The sequence below is a fragment of the Varanus komodoensis genome, unplaced genomic scaffold, assembly GCF_004798865.1.
Source record: "Varanus komodoensis strain SLA01 unplaced genomic scaffold, ASM479886v1 scaffold8, whole genome shotgun sequence".
NCBI classification, from domain to species: Eukaryota; Metazoa; Chordata; class Lepidosauria; order Squamata; family Varanidae; genus Varanus; species Varanus komodoensis.
The window spans coordinates 36,114,846-36,136,478 of NW_025336481.1; the positions used below are offsets into that span (position 1 = coordinate 36,114,846).

General features: G+C 43.1%; 1 protein-coding gene across 1 annotated transcript in view; it reads left to right on the forward strand.

Moving 5' to 3' along the window:
• The window catches only part of NEDD9 (neural precursor cell expressed, developmentally down-regulated 9), a 64,802-nt gene that overhangs the window by 19,374 nt on the left and 23,795 nt on the right, over positions 1–21,633 (forward strand). The window contains exon 2 of the mRNA XM_044454835.1: positions 9,186–9,632. Within this exon, the coding sequence (XP_044310770.1) occupies positions 9,186–9,632 (447 nt within the window). The remainder of the gene's footprint in view (positions 1–9,185; positions 9,633–21,633) is intronic.

Below are 21,633 nucleotides of genomic sequence, written 5' to 3' on the forward strand. Positions count from 1 at the left end.
GTATCATTAGCAAGAGGGGATGGGAACACATGGGGCTGTTTGGAAATGTGTGGGCATAATATCCCACTTTTATTAAAAGGAGATTGAGGTGTGGGGTTGTGGGAAGATGTAAAGCATGTTTCATCTGCAAAGATATAGGATCTAAGTTGTACAGTGGGATCTTGTACTAGTTCTATAGAACACCTTCCTTTGTGGCTCCAGAGATGCATATATTTGGGTCATCATGCAAAAGAAAAAAAAAATAAACTTGAAACATTTTCCCTACAGCAAAGTCCTTAAGTACCCTACTTTAAAATCCATACCTCTGGGTTAAGAATTCATTTAAAAGTTGCTTTGTTTTGATTTTTACATCTTTGACCGCTGCATTTTGGGATCCTTGCACAGTTTGTAACACTCAGTGAAGCAGGTGACCCAGACAGCTCCCTGGCACAGGGAACCGAAATTCTTGCTATTCCCCTCTATAGGCCAAAATCTTTTCACACTCTGTTGCCTCCAGACAAACTTGGCAGTGCCGGTGTAGACTGTGCCTGGCCGCCTGTGCCCTTGCAGCACACAGGAATGAAGTAGCAACACATTCGGGAATCGGCCCCAAAGCTTGGAAGCCTTTGCATTGTGTTTGCATTAAAAATGTATCTTCATCTTCCAATATTTGGATTGCAGAGAAGGGGAGAATACCGAATGGTCAAGTGATATGCACAGCTCAGACAATTTTTTGCTGAAAACCCAACCATCTCCGTTTGGGTTTTCAGATCTGCTTTTCCAAGTACCTTTTCTCCTTGGCTGTGGATGCACTCAGTGGGTCAGAGAGAAAGGGCAGCCTGTCTGTGGGCATGGTCTCATTTCTTCTTTATATTTATTAATTTATTTCTAGCATTTTGCCCTGGTATTTGACCTGAAAGAGCTACCAGGGGAAGGCATGTTCAAAGGTGATGGTTCCGGCCTGTGAGTTTACAACCTAAAAGGGATAAGACAAAAGAAAAGGTGAATGGTGCAGAAGCCAGAAAAAAACGGGGTATTTTTTAACACTACCAACTTTATATGGAAAAGGTTGAGGGACGGGAGGGGACAATTGATGCTGGTTGCTCAGCGTTGCTGATGGAGAGACAGTAGAGCCCCGTTCCTCCCTTGGCTGCATCCTGGACCTGCAGTGTGTTGGGAAGGTCCTTCTGCAGAGTCCCTGCAGTCCTGCATTGGATAAACAGCAGGGACCAAACAAATGACCTGCTGCAGCCAATACCACTCTCATGGCTCTGCACAGGGTGAGCTGTGCCCTTTTCACTGAACCCTCTCTTCTAAGTGGGCCTGCACTCCTTGTAAAAGGGCAGATGTCCAGGGGGAGGTTGGGGGGTGCATCCGCCAGGATTGCCTTTGCCCAGCTGTGGCTGCCGTTCCAGCTGCAACCGTCCCTGAAGGAGATGGATCTGACTGTAACAGCACATGCCTTAGCCATCTCTCAGCTGGACCTCTGCAGCATCGTCTGTGGGGCTCCCCTTGAAGACTGTGAGGAAGCGACAGCTGGTGCAAAATATGGCAACCAGGCTAGGTCTCTTCCCTATATGCCCTCCTGCCCCTTGAGATCTGAGGCAGAGGCCCCTCTTCGGGAACCCTCCTTGAAAGAGATTAGGAGGGAGAGAACCCAGAGCAGGGCCTTCTCTGCTATGGCACCCCGTCTATGGAATACGCTCCCCAGAGAGCTTCACCTGGTGTCAACACTTCTTTCTTTTCGGCATCAGGTAAAAACCTTTTCATTCTTCCGTTATGTTAATGTTTAATTGGTTTTAATTGTGATTTTATTGTGAATTGCTGGATGCTGTGCCATTTTTTATCTGTGCTTGTTGTAAACCTTCCCAAGACGCCAGTAATGGAACAATCTATGAAAGCAACCACCCATCCAACCAATCAAGCAAGCAAGCAAGCAAGCAAGCAAACAATCAGGTCTGGGGCATATTATTTGGAGCATGTTACACCAGCTGTATGGCTCCAGGTATCTGCCAGTTTGTTTCCAGACTCCATTCAAGGTGCTAGTTCTTGCCTGCAAAGCCCTGAACAGCTTGCTCTTGGGATGTCAAGGGGCACCTGCTTCCAAAAGAGCCCAGCTGCCCTCTGGGAGGGGCACATGAGGTCCAACTCTACATCCTGCTGCCAAAGGAGGTTAGCTTGGTGGGAGCAAGGGACAGAGGCCTCTGTGTGGTGGCACTGCCTCTGTGGAGCTCTGTTCCTAAGGAAATTGGATTGCTTGCTTGCTGGTGAGTGGTGACGCCATTTTTATTTGGCCTAACTTTCCATTGACCAGAAAGTTGATGAACACCCTTGTTCCTGTTACATTGTGTTGCTCCAGGTCAAGACACAAAGGTTCTATGCTGCATTGTGTGGTCGAGGAGTGTTTTGCAACTGTTCACAGTTTTAAGAGTCAACAAACAAAAAAGCAGTATGGAAACTTTTAAATGAATTAAAGGAATTGTTGTGATACACCACTTTCCAAGTATGATTCCTTTTTTTAAAAAAGCAAATAAGTTTTGTCAGGAGTGAAAAGAGCCACCTAATGGGAGTACACAAGGAGTGCACAGTCAAAGGAACATTTACAGTTATTTCAGACATACAGGAAAATGCATGCAAATGTAGGCAGCCCCCAGAGGGACTGCAGAGATGGAGTCTGCACAAGAAGCTTTTATAACCTACCAGCTCCATACACATTTGGAGGAGGGGTGGGGGAATCAGGTAGGCACTTTGCTAGAGGTGTATCAGGGTAAAATGTCAGGGCTAAACACAACACAAAGAGAAGACCTTCAGAACAGGTAAGCCACTAGCATCTCTAAGAGGGCACCTCCAGAGGAAACTGGCAAATAAGCCATTAGCATTGCTAAGGATTACAGTGGGGAGCAAGACTTGCAAAATGGATTTCTGGTGAGATTAGAATCCCACCTTAAGTCTAAAGCTGTTCCTACAGCATCAGGCTTTCTGCAGCCATTTTATGGTAGAGCTTTTGCTCATTTTGTCCTGACAGTTTGCAAACAATGCCCATAACCCTCTTGCTTAATCACTGTTTTGATGGCCAAGGCAACCTGATGACATCTTAACAACATGCTTAACAACATGTCTCCATCTGTATTTTATTGTATTAATTATATTTATTTATTTGTAAGGCGCCCCGAGGCTTAGGCGAATGGGGCGGCATATAAGTTTGCTAAATAAATAAATAATACTTGCATGGTTTGAATACTACTGGTTGCATTTATTACTGTTACAATTTTTGCATGACAGCTATGCATCCTTCAAACATCCATCAACAAAGCACATTAAATAGCCTTCAACCTGGCACCCTCCAGGTGGGTTAACTACAGTTCCCATCATCCCAGGCTAGCAGGCCCCTGCAGTCTGGGCATTATGGGAACTGTAGCCAAACTCATGGAGGTGATACCAGTCTGAGGAAGATGTTCTCAAGCTATCATATTGCTTTCTGTGGCGGGATCTAGACAATCCAAGTTCTCATAGGAGCTCTGCCTTCTGCAGATGGATTTGTGACATGCAATGCTTCTATAGTTTTTCCCCTGGAGGGTATAATAGAATAGATGCTTTATCCCAGGATTGAGGGATAAAGGCCGTTGGAGGGGTGGTTGAAGATAAAAGAATGAGCACAAAACTTCCTGCCAGCTTTCAGAGTGGAGATGTACTTTGTCAAGAGACACCACAAAGTGCTTCTCTTTGTTTGTACCCTGGACTTGATACTTTTCAGTATTTCTTTTAGGACACAGGGCAAGTTCCACTTCTTGTGGGAAATAAGTCTGTGCAATTTACTAACCCAGAGAGTTTAACAGCTTGCCTGAGCAAAGGCACCACTGTTAGATTTTGTGACACCCTGGTGGCTTGGTATGGGCAGGTGGGTACACCTGCTCACCTGGAGTCTATTTTTACTCACCACTCCAAAAATCACCCCATGGTCCTTGAAGCTCAGCTGGCAATATTGTACTGGTGATTTTCTTGTTGCTTAACCAGCCTCACAGGGTTGTAGTGAGGATAAAAATAGGACAGAAGGCAGTACATACCACCCTGGGCAACTTGAAAGAGAGCAGAGAAGCATAAAAATAAACCACAGCCGTTCTGAGACCGGCTTATGTCATGCAATTCACAATGATGGCAACCATTCAGAATTACTGCCACTTCACTTACTTGGAGTAAATGGAAGGTAAACAGGGAGAGAAAAAATCTTGGCAAATTCTAGTTGCTTGCTTAAGGCACTTACATCATTCTTTTTGTTTAAGTTCCTTCTCCTCCCCCTCTCCTTTTTCCTGTTACTGTCTAAACATTAGCTGAGAGGGCAACTGTTCTGGTAGTCTGAAATGGCTCATAATGGAAATGAGCAGACGTTTCTGCTTTACTCAGAAAAGGTGATAGCTACCAAGGAAACGATAATAAACTCCCAGTGTGCGTAGGAGGTGGCAGTAAATGGGAAAAAGTTAATCATTCTGGTATATGGCTCCATGAACACAAGGGTACATGTCTCAGTGCATTTTTCTCCTTCCCACAGCTGTGGCAAGAGATCCTGGCAAAGAATGGATTGTTAAGGCTGCTTTCTTCTTAATTATTGTAGTCTGGTGAAGATTGAAATTAAAGGTCGTCTCTTTTGTCGCGTCCGTAGCAGAGGCTGTGAGCTTTTGAAGAAGTCATTGTGCTTAATTCTCTGGGAGCATTAGTTATCATCTCACTGTTTGTTTCAAGGTTGCGTGCATCTCCAAGCCTCTTGCATCTACGTCATTCCCCCTGTTTACTTTATTAGACAGGATGGATCCTCCCAGCGTTCCCACCCTGGCGCTCTTTCAAGCTGTTGGTCCATATCTCTTCTGAACATTTCTTTCATCTCCTTGTTCTGATCTTTTTAAAGAAACAACAGTGACCCATTCCATAAGAATGTTCTCCTTTTTCTGCCCTTGTGGCCTGGTGCCCACAGTTGTGTCATTCTGTGGATGAAGGTTTTTCTAATTGAAGCGAGATTGGTACAAGTTTGTCTCGGAAGAGGTAAGAAAAATCTTACAGTTGTGGCACCCGCTACCTATACCTCAGGAGGCGAGCACTTTTGAGAACATCCCCAGCAACGAGCCTTAATGCATATTTCTGAAAAGTGCTCCCTTCTTGCAAAAACCCTTGAGCTTCCAGTTGCTTTTGACAGCACTAGGTGGGGCCCACTGGCACATAAGCTGCGTTGCGAACTGCCCCAGTACAGGATGGCAGGCATGTTTGTGATCAATCTAAGACACCACTTCCACCGAGGAAATGTGGGAAGCAGCTGTACTGCTTCTGCTTTTTTCCTTGTAATAATCTGGTGCTGTTTCCCTGGTTGTGGGGAGGGGGAGGCCCTCTTCAATAGCATTCAGATTTCTTGCTGCTGACCCCCAAAAGGATTGTGGATGTTATGTCACTCAGATTTTTCTTTGGCTGGATGCAAAGTGTTTGTCCAAAATCTGGATGGTTCTGCTTGACTTCTCAAACTAAATGGGTGCCTTCTACCCACCCAACTGTAAAGCACATTGCTTTGGGCAAGTCAAAGGCAGTTACTTGGTGTGTTCCGGCTCAGACACCACCCTGTAAACACAGAGAAACTGATGTGCTTCATCCACAACTGACCAAGGAAGAAGGCACAGCGCTCAGAAAGAGGAGGAGTGGATGGCTTAACCCAGGTTCCCCAAACTGGACTTGTTCAGATCTCCTGGCCTGCAGGAGTTGTAGGTCAAGACTTCTGGATGGTACCAGTTTGGGGGAGACTGGCTCAATTAGTAGGCTTTGGTCTCAAATGAAAAAACTTCCCTTTTTTATCCAAGAGCAGAGAGGTTCTTTTAACTTTGGGAGAAGGTCAATGCATGGGGTGAGGCTATGATATTGTGGCACTCTTCTGGAGTAGGCCATTTCCACCTATTAGAATAGGAAAAACAAACAGGTAGCGTTTGGAAAGCCTCCAAAGAATTGGTGGCCAGGAGAAAGCAGTGTGATCAGGAAATGAGGCATAGTTATCTGGAGAATATTGGAAGCTGGATTTGGCTCCCAGGAGGGCACAGATTTCACACATGGGACTTAAGTTCCCCATCCCTACTTTATGCTATACAGTATATCAAGCATGACCCATAATTTGATATTTCATTGTAATATGGAATGTTAACATTAGTCTGAAACATGACCTTCCCTTTGACATCTTTTGTTTATTCAGTTGCATATTCTCTTATATTGCTTTGAAATATCAAAAAGATAACTGTGTTCCTATTTGCATAATATGCAAATCTATTTTAATATACCAAAAGGAAGATGATTTTAAAAAAATTGACAGCCCTGCTCAAAATAGATTCTTCCATTTGTGCAACCACTCCAAAGCAATTCTCTCTTCTTCTTAATTCAAGTCAACCATGTTGTATTTTAATTTAATATTTATATTTTTAATTTATATTATAATTATTTTAACTTAATGATGTGAGCCGCCCCGAGGCTTCGGCGAATGGGGCGGCATAAAAATGTTTAAATAAATAAATAAATAAATAAATAAAATAAAACCACTCAGTACACAGTAATTGTTGACTGATTTTTCCATGCTGAAAACTAATCAGATAAGTAAGTGTGTACATTATCTTATTTTGGTGGATTTTATGGATTCAACTAAAGTAGCAGGAATACTACAGGATATAGTTTATAGGGCTGTATTGAGGCCTTCAAGTTTAGGATAGGGTACCATTCTGCCTTGGCAAGAGGTGTGGCAAGACGTTTTAGCTTCTCCTTCAGTCAAGGCTGCCACACACAGCTGAGTAACTCAGTGTAAATGCTCATCACCTTGCAAAGTGCACTAAAAACCAATTATTTTGCAAGTATCCCATTTTCGGTTAGTCAAAAACAGGTCATTGCGGAACGGAAGCAAATGAGGGACTGTTGAACTAATTTGCATTAGCGGGAAAAAGGAGACTGGAGTTTCATAATATACTATCAAAATTTGACTTTTACAGGCAGACCTTTGTGTGCCTGCTCAGATGTGAGTCCCAATGAGTTTAATGGAGTTTTCTCTTGGGTGGAGGATTGCAGCCTTCAAACAAACAAGCAAAGGCATTTGTATTCTAAGTACCCATGTGGAATAAAGTGAATGGTTGAAAGAATCCCAGCCATTGAGCTTTAATTTGAGGAGCATGGCTGTTTCTGTATGCACCATTTCTGTGGGGTTTTTTGTTCTTTGGAAATGTTTCCTTCTTCGTTTTTGGGAGCTTTCCATTCATCTAGAGTTATCTGCCTTCTCTAGAATGCAAGAATGAACACGCTAATGGCTTCTGGCGTTCCTTGCTCTATCCACTTGAGCCAAGAAGTGAAGTGTTCCAGGCCTTTGTGAAGGCCTCCGAGAATGACGACCCTTATGGCTTGTCTGCCTTCCCCTGAACGCCTCACTTGGCTGAGAGCCTCAGGACTGCGTCTGCCATGCAGCCTTGTACAAAAAGAAAGCAGTGGGGAGAAGCATGCTTTGTCTGCAAACAGATGCAGTGCATTTTTTAGATAGGTCTGGGCTAATTTTCCATTGCAAATCTACATAGCACAGTGCGCTATAATTGCTGCGAAGTGAAGCCCAGTGCACCATGTCATGTTCTCCTCCAGACTCCGCAGTACTGCTTTTTCTCTCATCAAATAAGGTGAGGCAGGTATCTACTGGGGAGAGCCTTTTCAGTGCTGGCACCCACCCCAGTTGGGAATTATTGGGAGATGAACAATTTTGAGTTTGACTACATGATTAATGTGCCTAAGAATATGGTTAAAGCATAGGTTCCAATTCTGGGCTGTTCTTTCCCCAGACAAACCATTTTATTTATTTATAAATTTATTTATTTGTGACACTTGGCTCTCTAGCCACTCACAGAACACTGATATACAGAATAAAATCAGCAGTTTTAAAAACTAATAATCCAACATCTTAAAACAAAAATTAACATGGCAGCAGGAGGCGTTGTACATGACAAATAAAAGCAAGCAGGAAGAAAAGTACCGTAATTATATGAAAAACAAATGCAATATAAAAATGCCTTCACCTGGCAATGGCAGCTGAACAACGAGGTCGCCACTTGTGCCTCCTTAGGAAGGGCATTCCAAAGACGAGGCATGATGACAGAAAAAGCCCTTGTTTCCCCCATTGCTCTGTATGTCATGCTAAAAACCCTGTCCCTGGTTGTTGAGTTCTGATGAGCCAGAGAGTATTGGCTATCAGTAGCATGGAAATCAATGAATATATCAGTGATGCCGATCTGTGCTGCCAGGTTGTGTGGTTTGCCCAGGATCCTGTGCTGAGGCCTGTTCTCATGCCATTCTCCTGATTCTTGATACAGCTGGAGAAGAGAGCCGCAGTGTATTGTCCAGGCCTTTTGGAAGGAGTGCAATGGGTCCTGTTCTCATGGTCATGCCCCTGGAGGTGTATTTGTGGCAAAGGTTTAAATCCAAACTCAAAGGTTCCCCAGACAGCTAAGACAGGTTATTATGCGGGCGAGTGTAAGGTAGAGGTTAGGACTGGACTAAGATTGAAGAGATGTGGGTTCTAGCCCTAGAACCCACAGCCCTAAAGCTCAATGGGTAACTTTGAGCCACTCACTGACTCTCTACCTAACCTACCTCCTAGGGTTGTTATGAAGATAAATTGGAAAGGAGGAGGGCCACACAAGCCACCTTGCTTTCCTGTCAAGAAGGGAAAAATTGTACATTGAAAATAGAAGAATGAAATAGAATATGAACAGGTATAAAGGCCTGGGAGAAAACCTGGGGGAAATGTGTGCAAGAATAAGTTGGGAGGAAACTAGAAAGAATTTAAAACATTATTCCCTTGAATTTTCCCAGGTCATCTTTTTTCCTAAAATTTTATGTGGGTTTTCCAATTCCCCCCCCCCCACGAAACTTGCACATCTCTAGTTATATGTCTTCTCTGTTTTGTTTTGTTTTGTTTTGTTTTGTTTTGTTTTGTTTTGTTTTTTTAATTGATTTAGTCAGCAGATTCTGAAGTGGTTTGTTTTTGCTACATCCACAGAAATGTTTGGGTGGAGGGTGCGATTTCAACTTTTTGCTTCAGGAACGATGATGCTTGAGACTATTGCTAAATGTCTGCTCACATTTACCCTCTCCTTTAAACAATCCAAGCGCATCGAACTTGGACATATTAAGTTCTCCCCTGCTCTCTGTTTTCCCTACAGAATCTTATGGCAAGAGCACTCTATGACAATGTCCCAGAATGTGCAGAAGAGCTGGCCTTCCGCAAAGGGGACATTTTGACAGTGATCGAACAGAATACCGAAGGACTGGAAGGATGGTGGCTCTGCTCCTTACATGGGCGGCAAGGCATTGTCCCTGGCAACCGTGTGAAACTTCTGATAGGCCCTGTTCAGGAGACACCCTCTTCCCAAGACACACCAAATTCAGGATCTGGACATCAGCCCTTTAACCAGCAGAAGATCTACCAAGTGCCAAGTGCACATGCTTCTCCTCGGGATCCAGTCTACCAAGTGCCACCTTCTTACCTGAGTCAGGGAATCTACCAAGTACCTACAGGCCATAGTTTTCAGGGGCAAGATGTCTACCAGGTGCCTCCATCTGGGCAGAGAAGTTTTGGCGGAATGGATGGCTCTCCTGTAAGCTGCAAGGTGGGTACAATTTACCTTGAGGCATGCACTTCATTTCAAATTATTTTTCTCAAACTGGATAATTATGGGGTCTTTCTCAGTTTGGTGAACACAAAATGGATGAAGGTACAGTTTGTCCATTGCTTTCCTACCACCAGTGCTGCAGATATGTACGCTCTGCATTCACCTGGCACGGTTAGTAACCAAGAGGGATGACCAACCACTGCAGGACAAGATTTTCCCCCACAGAAGATAATGGAACCAGTTGACCCAAGAGCATTGCACTTAGAGGTTCAAGTCTAGACCATGGCCAGTAGCTGGGCTAATGTCTGGTCAATCTGGCCATTTGTTCCACATTGGCATGGCTCCCAATGGGTGTTGACAGCCCCCCCCCCCCCCCCCAGCATTCCCTTCCTTACTCTGGTGCAGAAGAAATTCATTCCACCCTGGACATTTCTTAGAAAGCAGCACACGAATCATCACCCATTAGTTACTAGTAGGGTTGAAAGTGTCAGTTCGTTGCTTCTTCCACTCAGGCTTTGGTTACTTGTTCTGTCAGACCCTGACGGACATGGGAAATGCTGTAGGTTCCCATGTTTGGTAGCAGCCTAGATTTTTGTGTACAGGAAACCCAAAACATCGTATTGAGAGTGGCTCTTGTCGCCGCCATAGATCTCTGGTATCCCACTCCGTGATGGTCAGTCTTCATTTGTTCATTTTAATAATTGTGCAACTTTCTGGAAAAACACTACTTTATTTAAATGGTTCGTGTTGCAAGATTTATTTTTAAGAGATGATGCAATATGTGACAAGATGTGTACCATGAAGAACAGGAAGTCTAGATTATCTTAATTAAATGGGTGACTCTAGCTAAAGTCTAGCCCACATAAAGCGACACTTGGCATTCCTCTCCTGGGTTAGGTGCCCATCTCATGAGTCAAGACAATTACCTCTTGAAAGTTAAACGAAGGATTGTTTTGTAAAGATCCATTGCGTTTCATCTGATATGGAGCAGCTGGAAGGCAGGCCTATCAGTAAATCCTCCAGAATATTTCAAGCTTGTTACTTAGCCCTTATAAATGTGCCTCGGTGACGTACAGCAGACAGGGATACTCAGCCAGGAAGTGCATGTCTGGAAGGTGCCACGGTTTAATCTTTCATTGCAGTTGATGTTGGCAGGAATTCTGCATCTTTCCTTTTTAAACTTAAAGCCACAATCCTTCCATGATTCATGCCCCATTCGCTTTAAGGTAGTCGAAGCAAACAGGAGCTTCTGAGAAGCAGATTTTTCCATTTGAGCACTATAGGAACCCTTTCCTGAGGTTCTGACTGCTGGCTTGTTGCCCACCTGCCCACAGATTCCTATTGTGATAGTCACACATAACCCAAAAGTTTGTAAAAGTTCCCTCGTGCAGTCATCTGGAGGCAATGTTTAGGTGCCACATTTAAGTGTCTGGCAAGTGGCTGTTTGCAAGCTTGCTCTAAACGGGTTTCATTTGTTTGGAATCTTCCTCTTTATAAGAAAACAGAGATCAGGTGAGCAGCTGAGATGCTACAAGTGTTACCAAAACTAGGGAAATCACAGCAGAACATGCAGGACGCAGCTCACTAGCCGTCCAGCATGACCTGTTGGGTGCTATTTATGTATGTGATTTATATCCCACCTTTCCTCACAAAAAGGCTCAGGGCAGCGAACAGGCTGCGTAAAACACAGTACCTCACATAAGCAATGGTAAAAGTATGGCTTTAAAATCACAAACATATAATAAAATATGATAAAAACATCAGCACAGTTAGTCAGAAATCACAGTCACAGAACACTTGCCTACTTCGCCAAAAGCCAGTGCAAACAAATAGTCTTTTAACCAGCATCAAAGTAGCAACTTTGTGGGGACCCTTCAGCCCCTACAAGAAGAGAGTTTCATGGCTCTTCCCACAGGCCGCATTCCCCAGGGCACCATCACCAAAGCCACTTTGACTGAGCTTAATTCCCGGATGGTTGGTGTTGGGAAGGCAGCCCTTCATTACAGGCCTCTGAAGCAACTGCTGTGTGGGTGTCCCATCCTCACATTCCCCCAGAGTTCACTTGGCAGAGTTGTGACCTCCCCAGCTTGATTCCACAGTTCCCCATCTGGTTGTGGTCTGCCCTGAAGGGAGAGTGGATTAGACAAGCTTTCTAACCAAGCTGCCCAGCCAGTGAAAGATTGCCCATAGGATTTCATGGGTTGTATCCATTCTTAGCCCTACGTAGAGTATACCAATTGAAGTGAATGGGACCAAACTGACCCATGGCTCAATTTAACTCTCAGTCATTCTTATGAGTCTGCTCTAAGAAGGATGGAACATTGGATACAACCTCGTATGGTCAAACTACAGAAGATTCTTCAGATCAGTGCAGAAAACTTTTCCTGTCTTGGTAACAAATACTAGTTATTGGAATATTGGAAAGCAGTTGTTTAACAATTGAACAATAATTGAGTATGTAATGCAAGCTAGACTGGGACAAATCAGCTGAGAAAATGTGGTTATTAACTGGTTATATCTAAAATTTCCCACTTTTGGAATTGTATAAGATTTTTGCATTAAGTGAAAGTGTTAATAGCAGATTTCTTAATGTTAAAAAGATTTCCCAGAGCAGATTGGGCAATTGAGGAAGCCAATTGATAGGCTCCAACATCCTTGTGGAGGAGCCTATCCATCTGCTCGGAGCCCTCTTCTTTCACAGGGTGGCAAGGGAGACAAGAGATTATCTCCTCTCTAAATGGCCCAGTGAATGGTCTGTAAAGCAATTGCTGATGACTTCCAGGAGTAAGATGTTTCTGAATAAAAAGATACTGTTTTATATGCCAGAATGTCTGTCTCTGTGTCTTCTCTCCAATGTTGAATCTGTGTGTGGAGGCCCACTCCAATCACAGATCTCACATACCTTCTTTTTTCCAGTCTTGGCAAGCTGCAGAAGATCCTGGAGGTTTATTCAGTCCATTGTGGGCTACCAAACATGACTGTTGAGCTGTGCTCAGTTCAGCAAGTTATAGAAGGGGATGGGCAGAAGATACATTGCTAGATGTTTGGAACTTCAGCTCCCGGAAGCCCCTGCCAGCATGGTCAATGGTCCGAGATGCTGGGAGTTGAAGTCCAAACATCTGGAGTTGTACCTTCTACTCACCTCTGAGTCACAGAATGTGCAGGCCTGATTTTAAAAGGTGAAAATAAATTAGAAAATTAATTTAGTTGCCTGTGCTACCATTTTCTATGCCTGGAGAACAGACTGCAAGAAACATTGAGTGGGCATCAGCGCCTGGCTACCTTGTCAGCTCACAAATAATGTCCTCTGACCTCATGGAATCACTGGTCCTTGACTGAGTCATGAGTCCAGCTTCATCTTCAGTTCTTTCATTGTCTGCAGTTATGAGGGGCAAGAAAAAATTAAGATGTTATATTTTCCCTTGGAGAAAATTTCTATACCATTCATACCTGCATTTATTCCTGCTGTTCTGGGCTGTTGTGCTGTAATCAATCCTATTAGATGGGTATATTTAGGAGATGAATGCCTATAAGTTATTCTTCTAAGGCAAGCATTGAGAAGCCCTACATGTGCATAGGATTGAAGCCCAACTTTCATGACATTTGCTTCAGAACATCTTGGAAATGTGCAAACAGCATCGTACTCCATCTGTCTGTCTCCAAGACCAGCTCTGCAGGGGGAGGTGGAGGATTGGAGCCCCCGTGCCTATAAGCAGCTTCCTCCTGACTTGGGGCCTCTGCATAGACCAGGAGTAGAGCTCCTGCTTGCACACTTTATCCCCCACAAAATGGTGTGTGTTGTTGAGGGTGGAGGAAGAAATGGACTGGCTGGTGGGGTTATCCCTGCATGCAGCTTACATGGAACGTGATGTGCGTATGTGGAGAGGCAGAGGGGAACGGCGGCTGCCACCTCTTCCCTGCACTGGCTCACCCCTAATGAATGTATGGCCTGGGACAAGGCCCTGAAGGCAGAGAGGCACTGAGCTTCAGACAGACCCCTGGGGACCTGCAGTGCTCACTGATGCTCCTCTGTGGCTGTCCACTTTCCACCTGGCCTTCCTGCCAGTCTTCTCTGAAGCATCTCATCTATTAAAAAAATCCTGGATCCTTTAATGAAGAATTAGTTAATTGAAATATCCCCCCCTCCCAAACAGCTCTGGCTTCCCTCCTCATCTAAACAAGGCAGTCTCTCATCTTAAATCCCCATCCTCAGGAGATCAGTAAAACAATCTTTAAGTATTTAAGGGGGCTTGGAGCTGCAAGCAGTTGAGCTCAAGGTTTCTTGCCTTGACGTCTGAAATGATGAATATCTTTCCTTCCACTGGCAACACCTGTCCCCAGCAGATTAAGTGAACCACTGTGCCTGCTTTGCTTAATACAGGCGCTGCTTGCAAGTATTCTGTGTGTCTTGGCAAGGCTCGGGAGTTAAAAATATTCCATCTAGTATGATCTCAAAGAGCCTTATTAATAGCCGGGGGTCAAAATATCTGCAAGGCTGCAGCCTCCATGCAAATGGCTGACTCCTGCTTTTCTGAGCCAGGACCTGTTCCAGCAATCCGCTTGTGGTGCAAATGAAAGTTCATTCTAGTGCTTGTTTTATTGATCTTTTGCACCCAATATAGATATCCTTTTTGCAGGGTGTGGGGAGGCCTCATTTTTCTAGCAGTGAGGAGGCATTTGATTTTTGCTTCTAGGAACATGCAGTACTCATCTAAAGCACATGGAATTGTGGTCACCTAAATCTCACAGCCTCACCCCCCCCCCCAAGAAAAAAAAAATAAAAGACAGGTCTTCACAATTATACTGTCTCTTTACTCATCCAGGATATTATTATGTATTATTTATACAACACTATCAGTGTGTATGGTCAGTAACAAAATGACAGGCATAAGCAAAAATAAAGAGAAACTGCAGACCCGTCACTGTGCTCTAAATTTCAGCAGTGAAGAAGGCAACAGCGGGAGCCTGGGGACTTGGGTGACCATGCCGTGGTACCGAAATAGGGATAGATTACCTGTGGCCCTCCTGCTGTTTGGCCTTCAACTCCCTTCAGCCCTGGCCAGCATAACCAGTGTGAGGAATCATGAAAGCTGTAGGATGAGGGCCATGGGTTGCCCACCCCATAACAAATGCAGCCTGGCCTGCAGTAGATCCATGTACAAATGAGGGGGCAGAATTCTGCAGAGGCAAAATTAGAGCTACAGGTAGGAAATCTTTGTGCAAATAGAGAACTAGCTTGTCAGATGATGAGAACTGCTCATCTAGAACTGCTCTCTCTGATTTGTACTTTGGATTGGTTTGTTTCTTGGATGAAGTAGTTTTTCCCATGGGGGGCATTCCAAACTTGTGACCCTACCTATAGTCTGAAATGTTAGCATCCACAGTACCAACCTCATTCTGCTGCAAGTTTCAGCCAGCTCCTGGATCTAGTTTTGTTTCAGTTTTGGAATGAGAACCGTGGCTTCAAGTACAATCGCCTCTTGCCACAGAGATCTGCACTTTAATGCACACTGTACTTTGCTCCTGTTTTGCATCCCGTTTCCTGAAAACAACAAGAGAAGGAGGCACAAACATGTCTCTGAACAGAAGACAAAACAAACGCTCTGGTGCCTGAAGAAAAACATGTTTATTAAAACATGCCCCGCACATTTTGGAAATGCTGTATTTCAAGATATAATAAATGCTGGAAGGATTCTTTTTGTATATATAGAGAAATATAAGAGAACCCAAAGGAAGGAAAATATTTGTTCTCCGAACCTCATTGGGCAAAATCAACATCTTTTTGCTCAGGCACCTGAGAATTTTTTCCCTCTCTTTGGTTGGGTGACACCCCTTTTCCTGCCAGGAAATTTCCAATGAACAAAAATTGGAATAGTGATGAAGTGCTGGGCTAAAAACCAGCGTGCAGGCTGGGATTTGTAGGACTTATTGCTACCTAGACATGCATAGGATGGTCTACTCAGACCCTTGCCAGTTTTCATGTGGTTTGGAAATAAGTTTGAGAACTGTTGGAACAACTAGTAATGTGACAAGAAAATTGCTTTGATGTGATATCTCATGCAGGCTAATCAGAACCAACTAATTTTCTCACTTGAACAAAAACTGAACCACTTTTTAAAGCAATGCTGGCCGAATCAAAATATTGTCGCTCACAGATGAATCAAGTCAGCAGTAAATCGGGAAATGTAATGGGTTGAGTCCCTGGTATAGTTAGCATAGCATAATGTAGTACTATGTTTGTCCTACAGTATAGCGTCAATTATCTTTGCTGACATCCTAAAACAATCTTGCCATTATCCTTAGTGTGCCATCGATGCTTGCAGCTAGAAACAGAGATTAATGCTAACAGCTGTTTTTCTGTTAGATGGAGCAGGACATGACAGGCACACAGATGCATATCCTAGAAATACTTTGTGCCATCAAGAGCAAGCAGCTGCTTTCATAAAAGCAGAGAATAGTAGAGATGGGAGAGGACAAGAAGGCCATTGGGTCCAAGCCCTGGCTGTTGCAGGTCACCAATTTATGCCATTCCACTTCGATTCGCTTTTAGGTGCAAGGGCTCAAATGGTTAGGAATCATGGGTGTTGTCTGGGAAGCTGCTGTTTTATCCCAAGTGAAGGGGTAGATTTGGGTATAGTTACTCAATGGAGATCAGGGCATACTCTCTCCACATACAATATTTATTCTGATGTTGCATGTCCCAAGCTGATTCCCAGCCTAGAAAAATGCTTCTTAGATGAAGCCCTAGCTCATAATTATATGGTGGTCACAAGTATTGCAAAGAGATTGTGTATTGTCATAATTCCAAGACTTGTGTGTTACTAACATTTATGTACAAGCATTCTGCCCTACCAAGTATTCTAAGCATCAAATAACAGTATAAAAACACAGTAATATGTCCTGAAGCACTCATAATATCATATAAACAATGAATATTTAAAGTAGAGTGAAGAATTTGCAGTGACATTTTCCATGAAACTTCAACTGCCTTCAAACCCCTTTGAAAGCAGAAACATTCCCTCCCATGCAGGGCTGTCAAAGGCTCATACAGTAATGAGTCTGTTCACCATGTCATTTATGTTCCCATGTCCTGCCTTCCAATTAAGCTGCAATCTGACTGAAGAAAAACAACAATAGCAAACAAGAACTGTTCCAAAAATATTCTCCCTGGCTTATTATTATTTTGCTGCTATTCTATTCTGTTTAAAAGCCAGAAGCCTCAGATATGGTGGAAATGGCTTGGGTTTGTTTGTGTGTGTGTGCGCGTGCGTGCGTGTGTGTTGTTATTTTGCTTTTCTTTGCACAAGTCAATTTAGCATCAAAAGGAAGAGAAACTTCTGCACTCTTGAAGTTTTTTCCCCTCACTTTGAGGAGGTTCTTGTGCCGTCAGTTCACCCTTGGTTCCACAATGCCCCAATTTCTTGCTTTTCAGAACCAAAAGTTGTTTTGGAAAAGCCAGCCTAGATAGCAACTCATCTGTTTCAGTTGTAATTGCACCCATGTTACAAAACTAATAAGGAGGGTACCTTGGTTCAGAGTGTACCTCTCATTTTGTTTAAAGAGGGTGTAAAGCCATCAAAATATTCCTCAATGAAGATAAACAAATTTAAGTTTCCTAGTTCACAGTAACAGCCTCCAAAAAACAAACAAACCCTAATCGAATGAATAGGGGGCGTATATTATCATTTAATGGATCATTCCAGAGGTAGAGAACTAGGGACTTGGTTCTGTGACTAATTCCACTGTTTGTCTGTTTCTTACATTTGTATTCTATCTTTCCACTGCTGCTGCATCAGCCCAGCCATCACTGGTTTGGTAGTTTACCTGCTTTTGTGCAATGTCTTTCCCACTCTAAAGTCTGAGATGCCTTTGTATTGGCAGCTGGAGCTTAAAAATAAAAACACGTGAGAGGTTGTTCTGAATTCTGGCACCACCCCTTTTGCCCTTGCTCAAGCTGGTTCTGCAGCCAATATAACAGGAATGAACCACTGTCTACACGATCCTGGGTTTGCTGTAGCAGAAATGCATACCTATAACTGACCATACTTCATAGCTGAGAACAATCACGTACTGCAGACATCTGCTGTTATATCTGCAGTTACTCATCACTTCAGAGGTCTCCTCAGAAACTATTAATTGAAGAGTTCTTCAGCAACAAATATGCAGTAGTAAGAAATGATTCACCAGTATGACTGATGACCATCTGTGTAAATATTATTCTAATGTAAAGCCCAGATATTTTATAAGATGTCCCTGTGGGAGTAAGTGAATGTTAACACCCAATGGAGTGTCATTCGCTTTCGTCTTCATGTCGGAGAAAACCATTTTAAAGGAGTGAGCTGTTTTCAGCCATTGCCTATTTTAGGAGTACTGAATGCTTGTCATTCTAAGGGCCAAATTCCACTTGACAGCTCTTGCAGGCATATTCTAAAGGTAGGTGGGCCTGCAGGCAAAAGGGGCAAGATCAAAATACAAGAAATGCCAACATATGCAACTCTTATAGACAGTCTCCAAGCACAGGATACAGAATAGTATGCACTCTCTTGGAAGTAACTCCCATTGATTTCATGGGATATCTAAAAATAACTGACAGCCGTTCTCCTGTTCAACATGGATACTAAATCCATAGTTTCCTAGGTGCCAGTATTCTGGAATTTGCTAATGTTTGCTATGGGCACAACAGCCTAGCTGCAGACCCTGCTACGGCATCTGAACAACGGTATTTACATTACAAGAGCATCGGTTTGCAAATTCCATTGAAATTAATGGAATTATTATCACATAAGCCCCTGTTTGCCTCTGCTATGTTCGATACCCAAATCCATCAAATTAGTTTATGAGAATCAAACCTTGATATCCTGTGTTTGCTATTTTAAAGGGACTTTGAGGATTAAGTCACAGCAGTGGGTTATTTTTTTAATATTGGATGTAGTTGAGAGCACACTATTTATTATTTATATTGCGATTTATATCCTGCCTTTTTTCTACAATGGGCTCAAGGCAGCTTTCATTATCTCTCCTCCATCTTATCCCCACAACAACAACCCTGTGAGGTAGGTTGGGCTGAGAGTCTGTGACTGGCCCAAAGTCACTCAGTTGGCTCCATGGTTGAGCGGGGACTAGAACCCAGATCCTCTGAGTCCCAGTCCCATGCGCTTAACCACTACACCACACTGGCTCTCTAATACTAAAGCATTCTATACTAAAGCACTAATGTTACTTTAGTATAAAATGCAAATAATCTGTGATCAGAACCCAGAGTTATTCTTTGCTTGTTTTCAGGCATTTTTCCAGTTTGCTGTTGTTTTGCACTACACAGCGTTTCAAATCTTACATGTGAGTGTTAGGATACAGTTAGTAATTCCCAAGCATTGCTAAATCTTTAAGTCAGAAAAGGTAAGGAGGTATCCATCCATGAGAAGTCAGAGTAGCCAGATTTGAGCAGTTAAATAATATAAGGGTTTAAATGCTTTGACTCCCTCCCTTTCATCTTGCCAATTATTTGTGGAGTTGGATTTTTTTAAGGGACTGTATTTCTTACACTTGCTACTTTGCCGCACGATTGCCTAAATCCAGTTTTCTTTCTGTAGTATATACAGGATATTTACACAGCACTGCATGTGTCTTTATGGGAAGGAACTGGTTTGTTCACCCACACCAACTCTGCTACTTGTGCTTGTGCTCCCCTTTCAGAGCAATGGCACATAGATTTGCTCCCAAACAATTAACTCTGATTTACATTAAGCAGTTACCCTAGCAGACCCACAATTTTTACCATGCACTTTTCTGTGTTTAGAAATGTGTCAAAGCTCTGTACTTTTTGCACTGAGTCACTTTCATGGAAAGAAGTGGCAAAAATCCCTCTCAGGGTCTGCTGTGGGTGAATTGACTCTTCTGAGAAACTTTCTCATTCCACCTACATCTGTTTTACCATACACTGGTAGATAGCAATAGTGATAATTAAATGTGGTTTCCAGAAATAATCTCCTACCCATGTACTGAAGTCCAGCTAGGCTAGGAGACCAGTAAGTGTACCACTATGTGCTTTTTAATTTATTTGATTTATTAGATTTATATCCTGCTTTTTTCCTTTTTTAAAGAACTCAAAGCAGCTTTCATCATTCTCCCCCCCCCCACTCCTCTCAGTCCTATCCCCACAACAACCCAGTGAGGTAGGCTGGACTGAGAGTCTCTTGACTGGCCCAAAGTCACCCAGATGGCTGCATGCCTGAGCAAGGACTAGAACCCAGACCGCCTGAGCCACAGTCCTGTGCTCTTACCCACTACACCACACTGATAATTTTTTTCATGTATCATAAAACTTGAGGATGGCTGAGGATGGATTCATCTGACTAGGCTGTGGACTGGCTTATACTGTAAATCCACTGGAGATTTTTTTAATGGATTGTGTTCACATCCTGACTTTTTTTTTCTTCAAGGAACAAAAGGTGGCTTACATTTTTATCCTCACAACAACCTCAGTGACTGATTCTCCTGCTTACCCAGAGAGTTTATGGCCAGGTGGGACCTATAACCCAAATCTCCCAGATTCCATTCCAACAGTCTAAACCACTGCATTCACTGGAGCTAAAATTCTGAATGGAATTGGGTGCCAGTAGCATCTAGCCACGTCCTGAAGTATATTTGGCTATCACTTCAGAGCCAACCAACCCTTTTCAACACAAATTCAGATTGGATGGATGCCAGATGTATAGTCTATTGCAGCTGGGGTTTTGTTTCAAGAAGCCTAGAACTGAGTGCAGATGGACAGGCATGTTGGCTCCGTGGTCTAGTCCTATTTTTCAGCTTGTGCATACTGTTGCTTCTTATTACTATATTGCATTTGTATCCCATCTTTTTCCTTTTGTAGGGAACGCAAAGCAGCTTGCATAGTTCTCCTCTACTTCATTTTTATTCCTGCAACAACATCTCTGCGAGGTTGGTTAGGCTGAGAGTGAGTGACCAGCCCAAAGTCACCTGGAGAGCTTCATGGTCAAATAGGCTTGGAGAAAGCTAAAAGCTGGCAGAAATATATAAAAATGGGAAATACAATTCCTAAAGAGAAGGGGAATTCAGGGATGACTGAACTTACTCAATGACTGACTGACCTTGGGCAGGATGGAGGCAGGACTGGAAAACTATAGTGTGGTGTTTTTATGCCACAGAAGCAATGATTTTTTGCTGTTGTGGAGGGGAGACACAGCTGTTTAAAGTGGGAAGACAGAATGACCAGAACAAACAAGCAGAACTCTGTATCAACTGTACCTTTAAAGTGTATTGGCATTTTGGCATGGAATGTCTAAGTAAAAGAATATTGTTTTTCATGTGGAGAAGCATAAGTAATCCTTCAGCTTCATGTAAAAATCAAGTTTATCCTTTATTCTAGTTTATAGAGCTTGATTTTATGGTGCCCCTAAAGGCCTTCATAGTCATATACTAGCAGGGGAAAATTAGCACAACTTGCCAGGATGTTACTAATGCATTGATGAAAAGAATGCATGGAGACAAGAGAACTCACAGAGAGGTATTGTTTATTCAGAGACACCCAGTGAATCAACCTTTGTTTGCCTCTGTTGCTTCAGTCTAGGACCACAGGCTGGTTGGGACGGCTTAAGGCAGTTGCTTGTTAATACCAAAGCAGGAGCCAATCAGTAGTTAAACAGTGTTATCTTTAAAATAATTAATTGCTGTGGTTTACCTAGTCAGATAACTTTTGTAAACCTTATTTCTGTTTTTTAATGCAAGTTAAAACATGGTTTCTGTCAGCATTATCACGTTCATTTGAAATAAGCTCATAATGTTCAGCCTGAACTTTGTACCTCTTGGCCAGACCTAGCTTGCCTGTTTCCAATACCTTCTTCCTTTACCCACCAACCTGTTGTTTGTTGTTTTCCTGGCATTTGCACAGTTTTTTCCCCGTGTGAAAGGAGAACTCTCTATCTTAAATCTTAATTACTGGCAGTAAGAGCTTTAAAATATGTTGGTAATTTTGGCATTT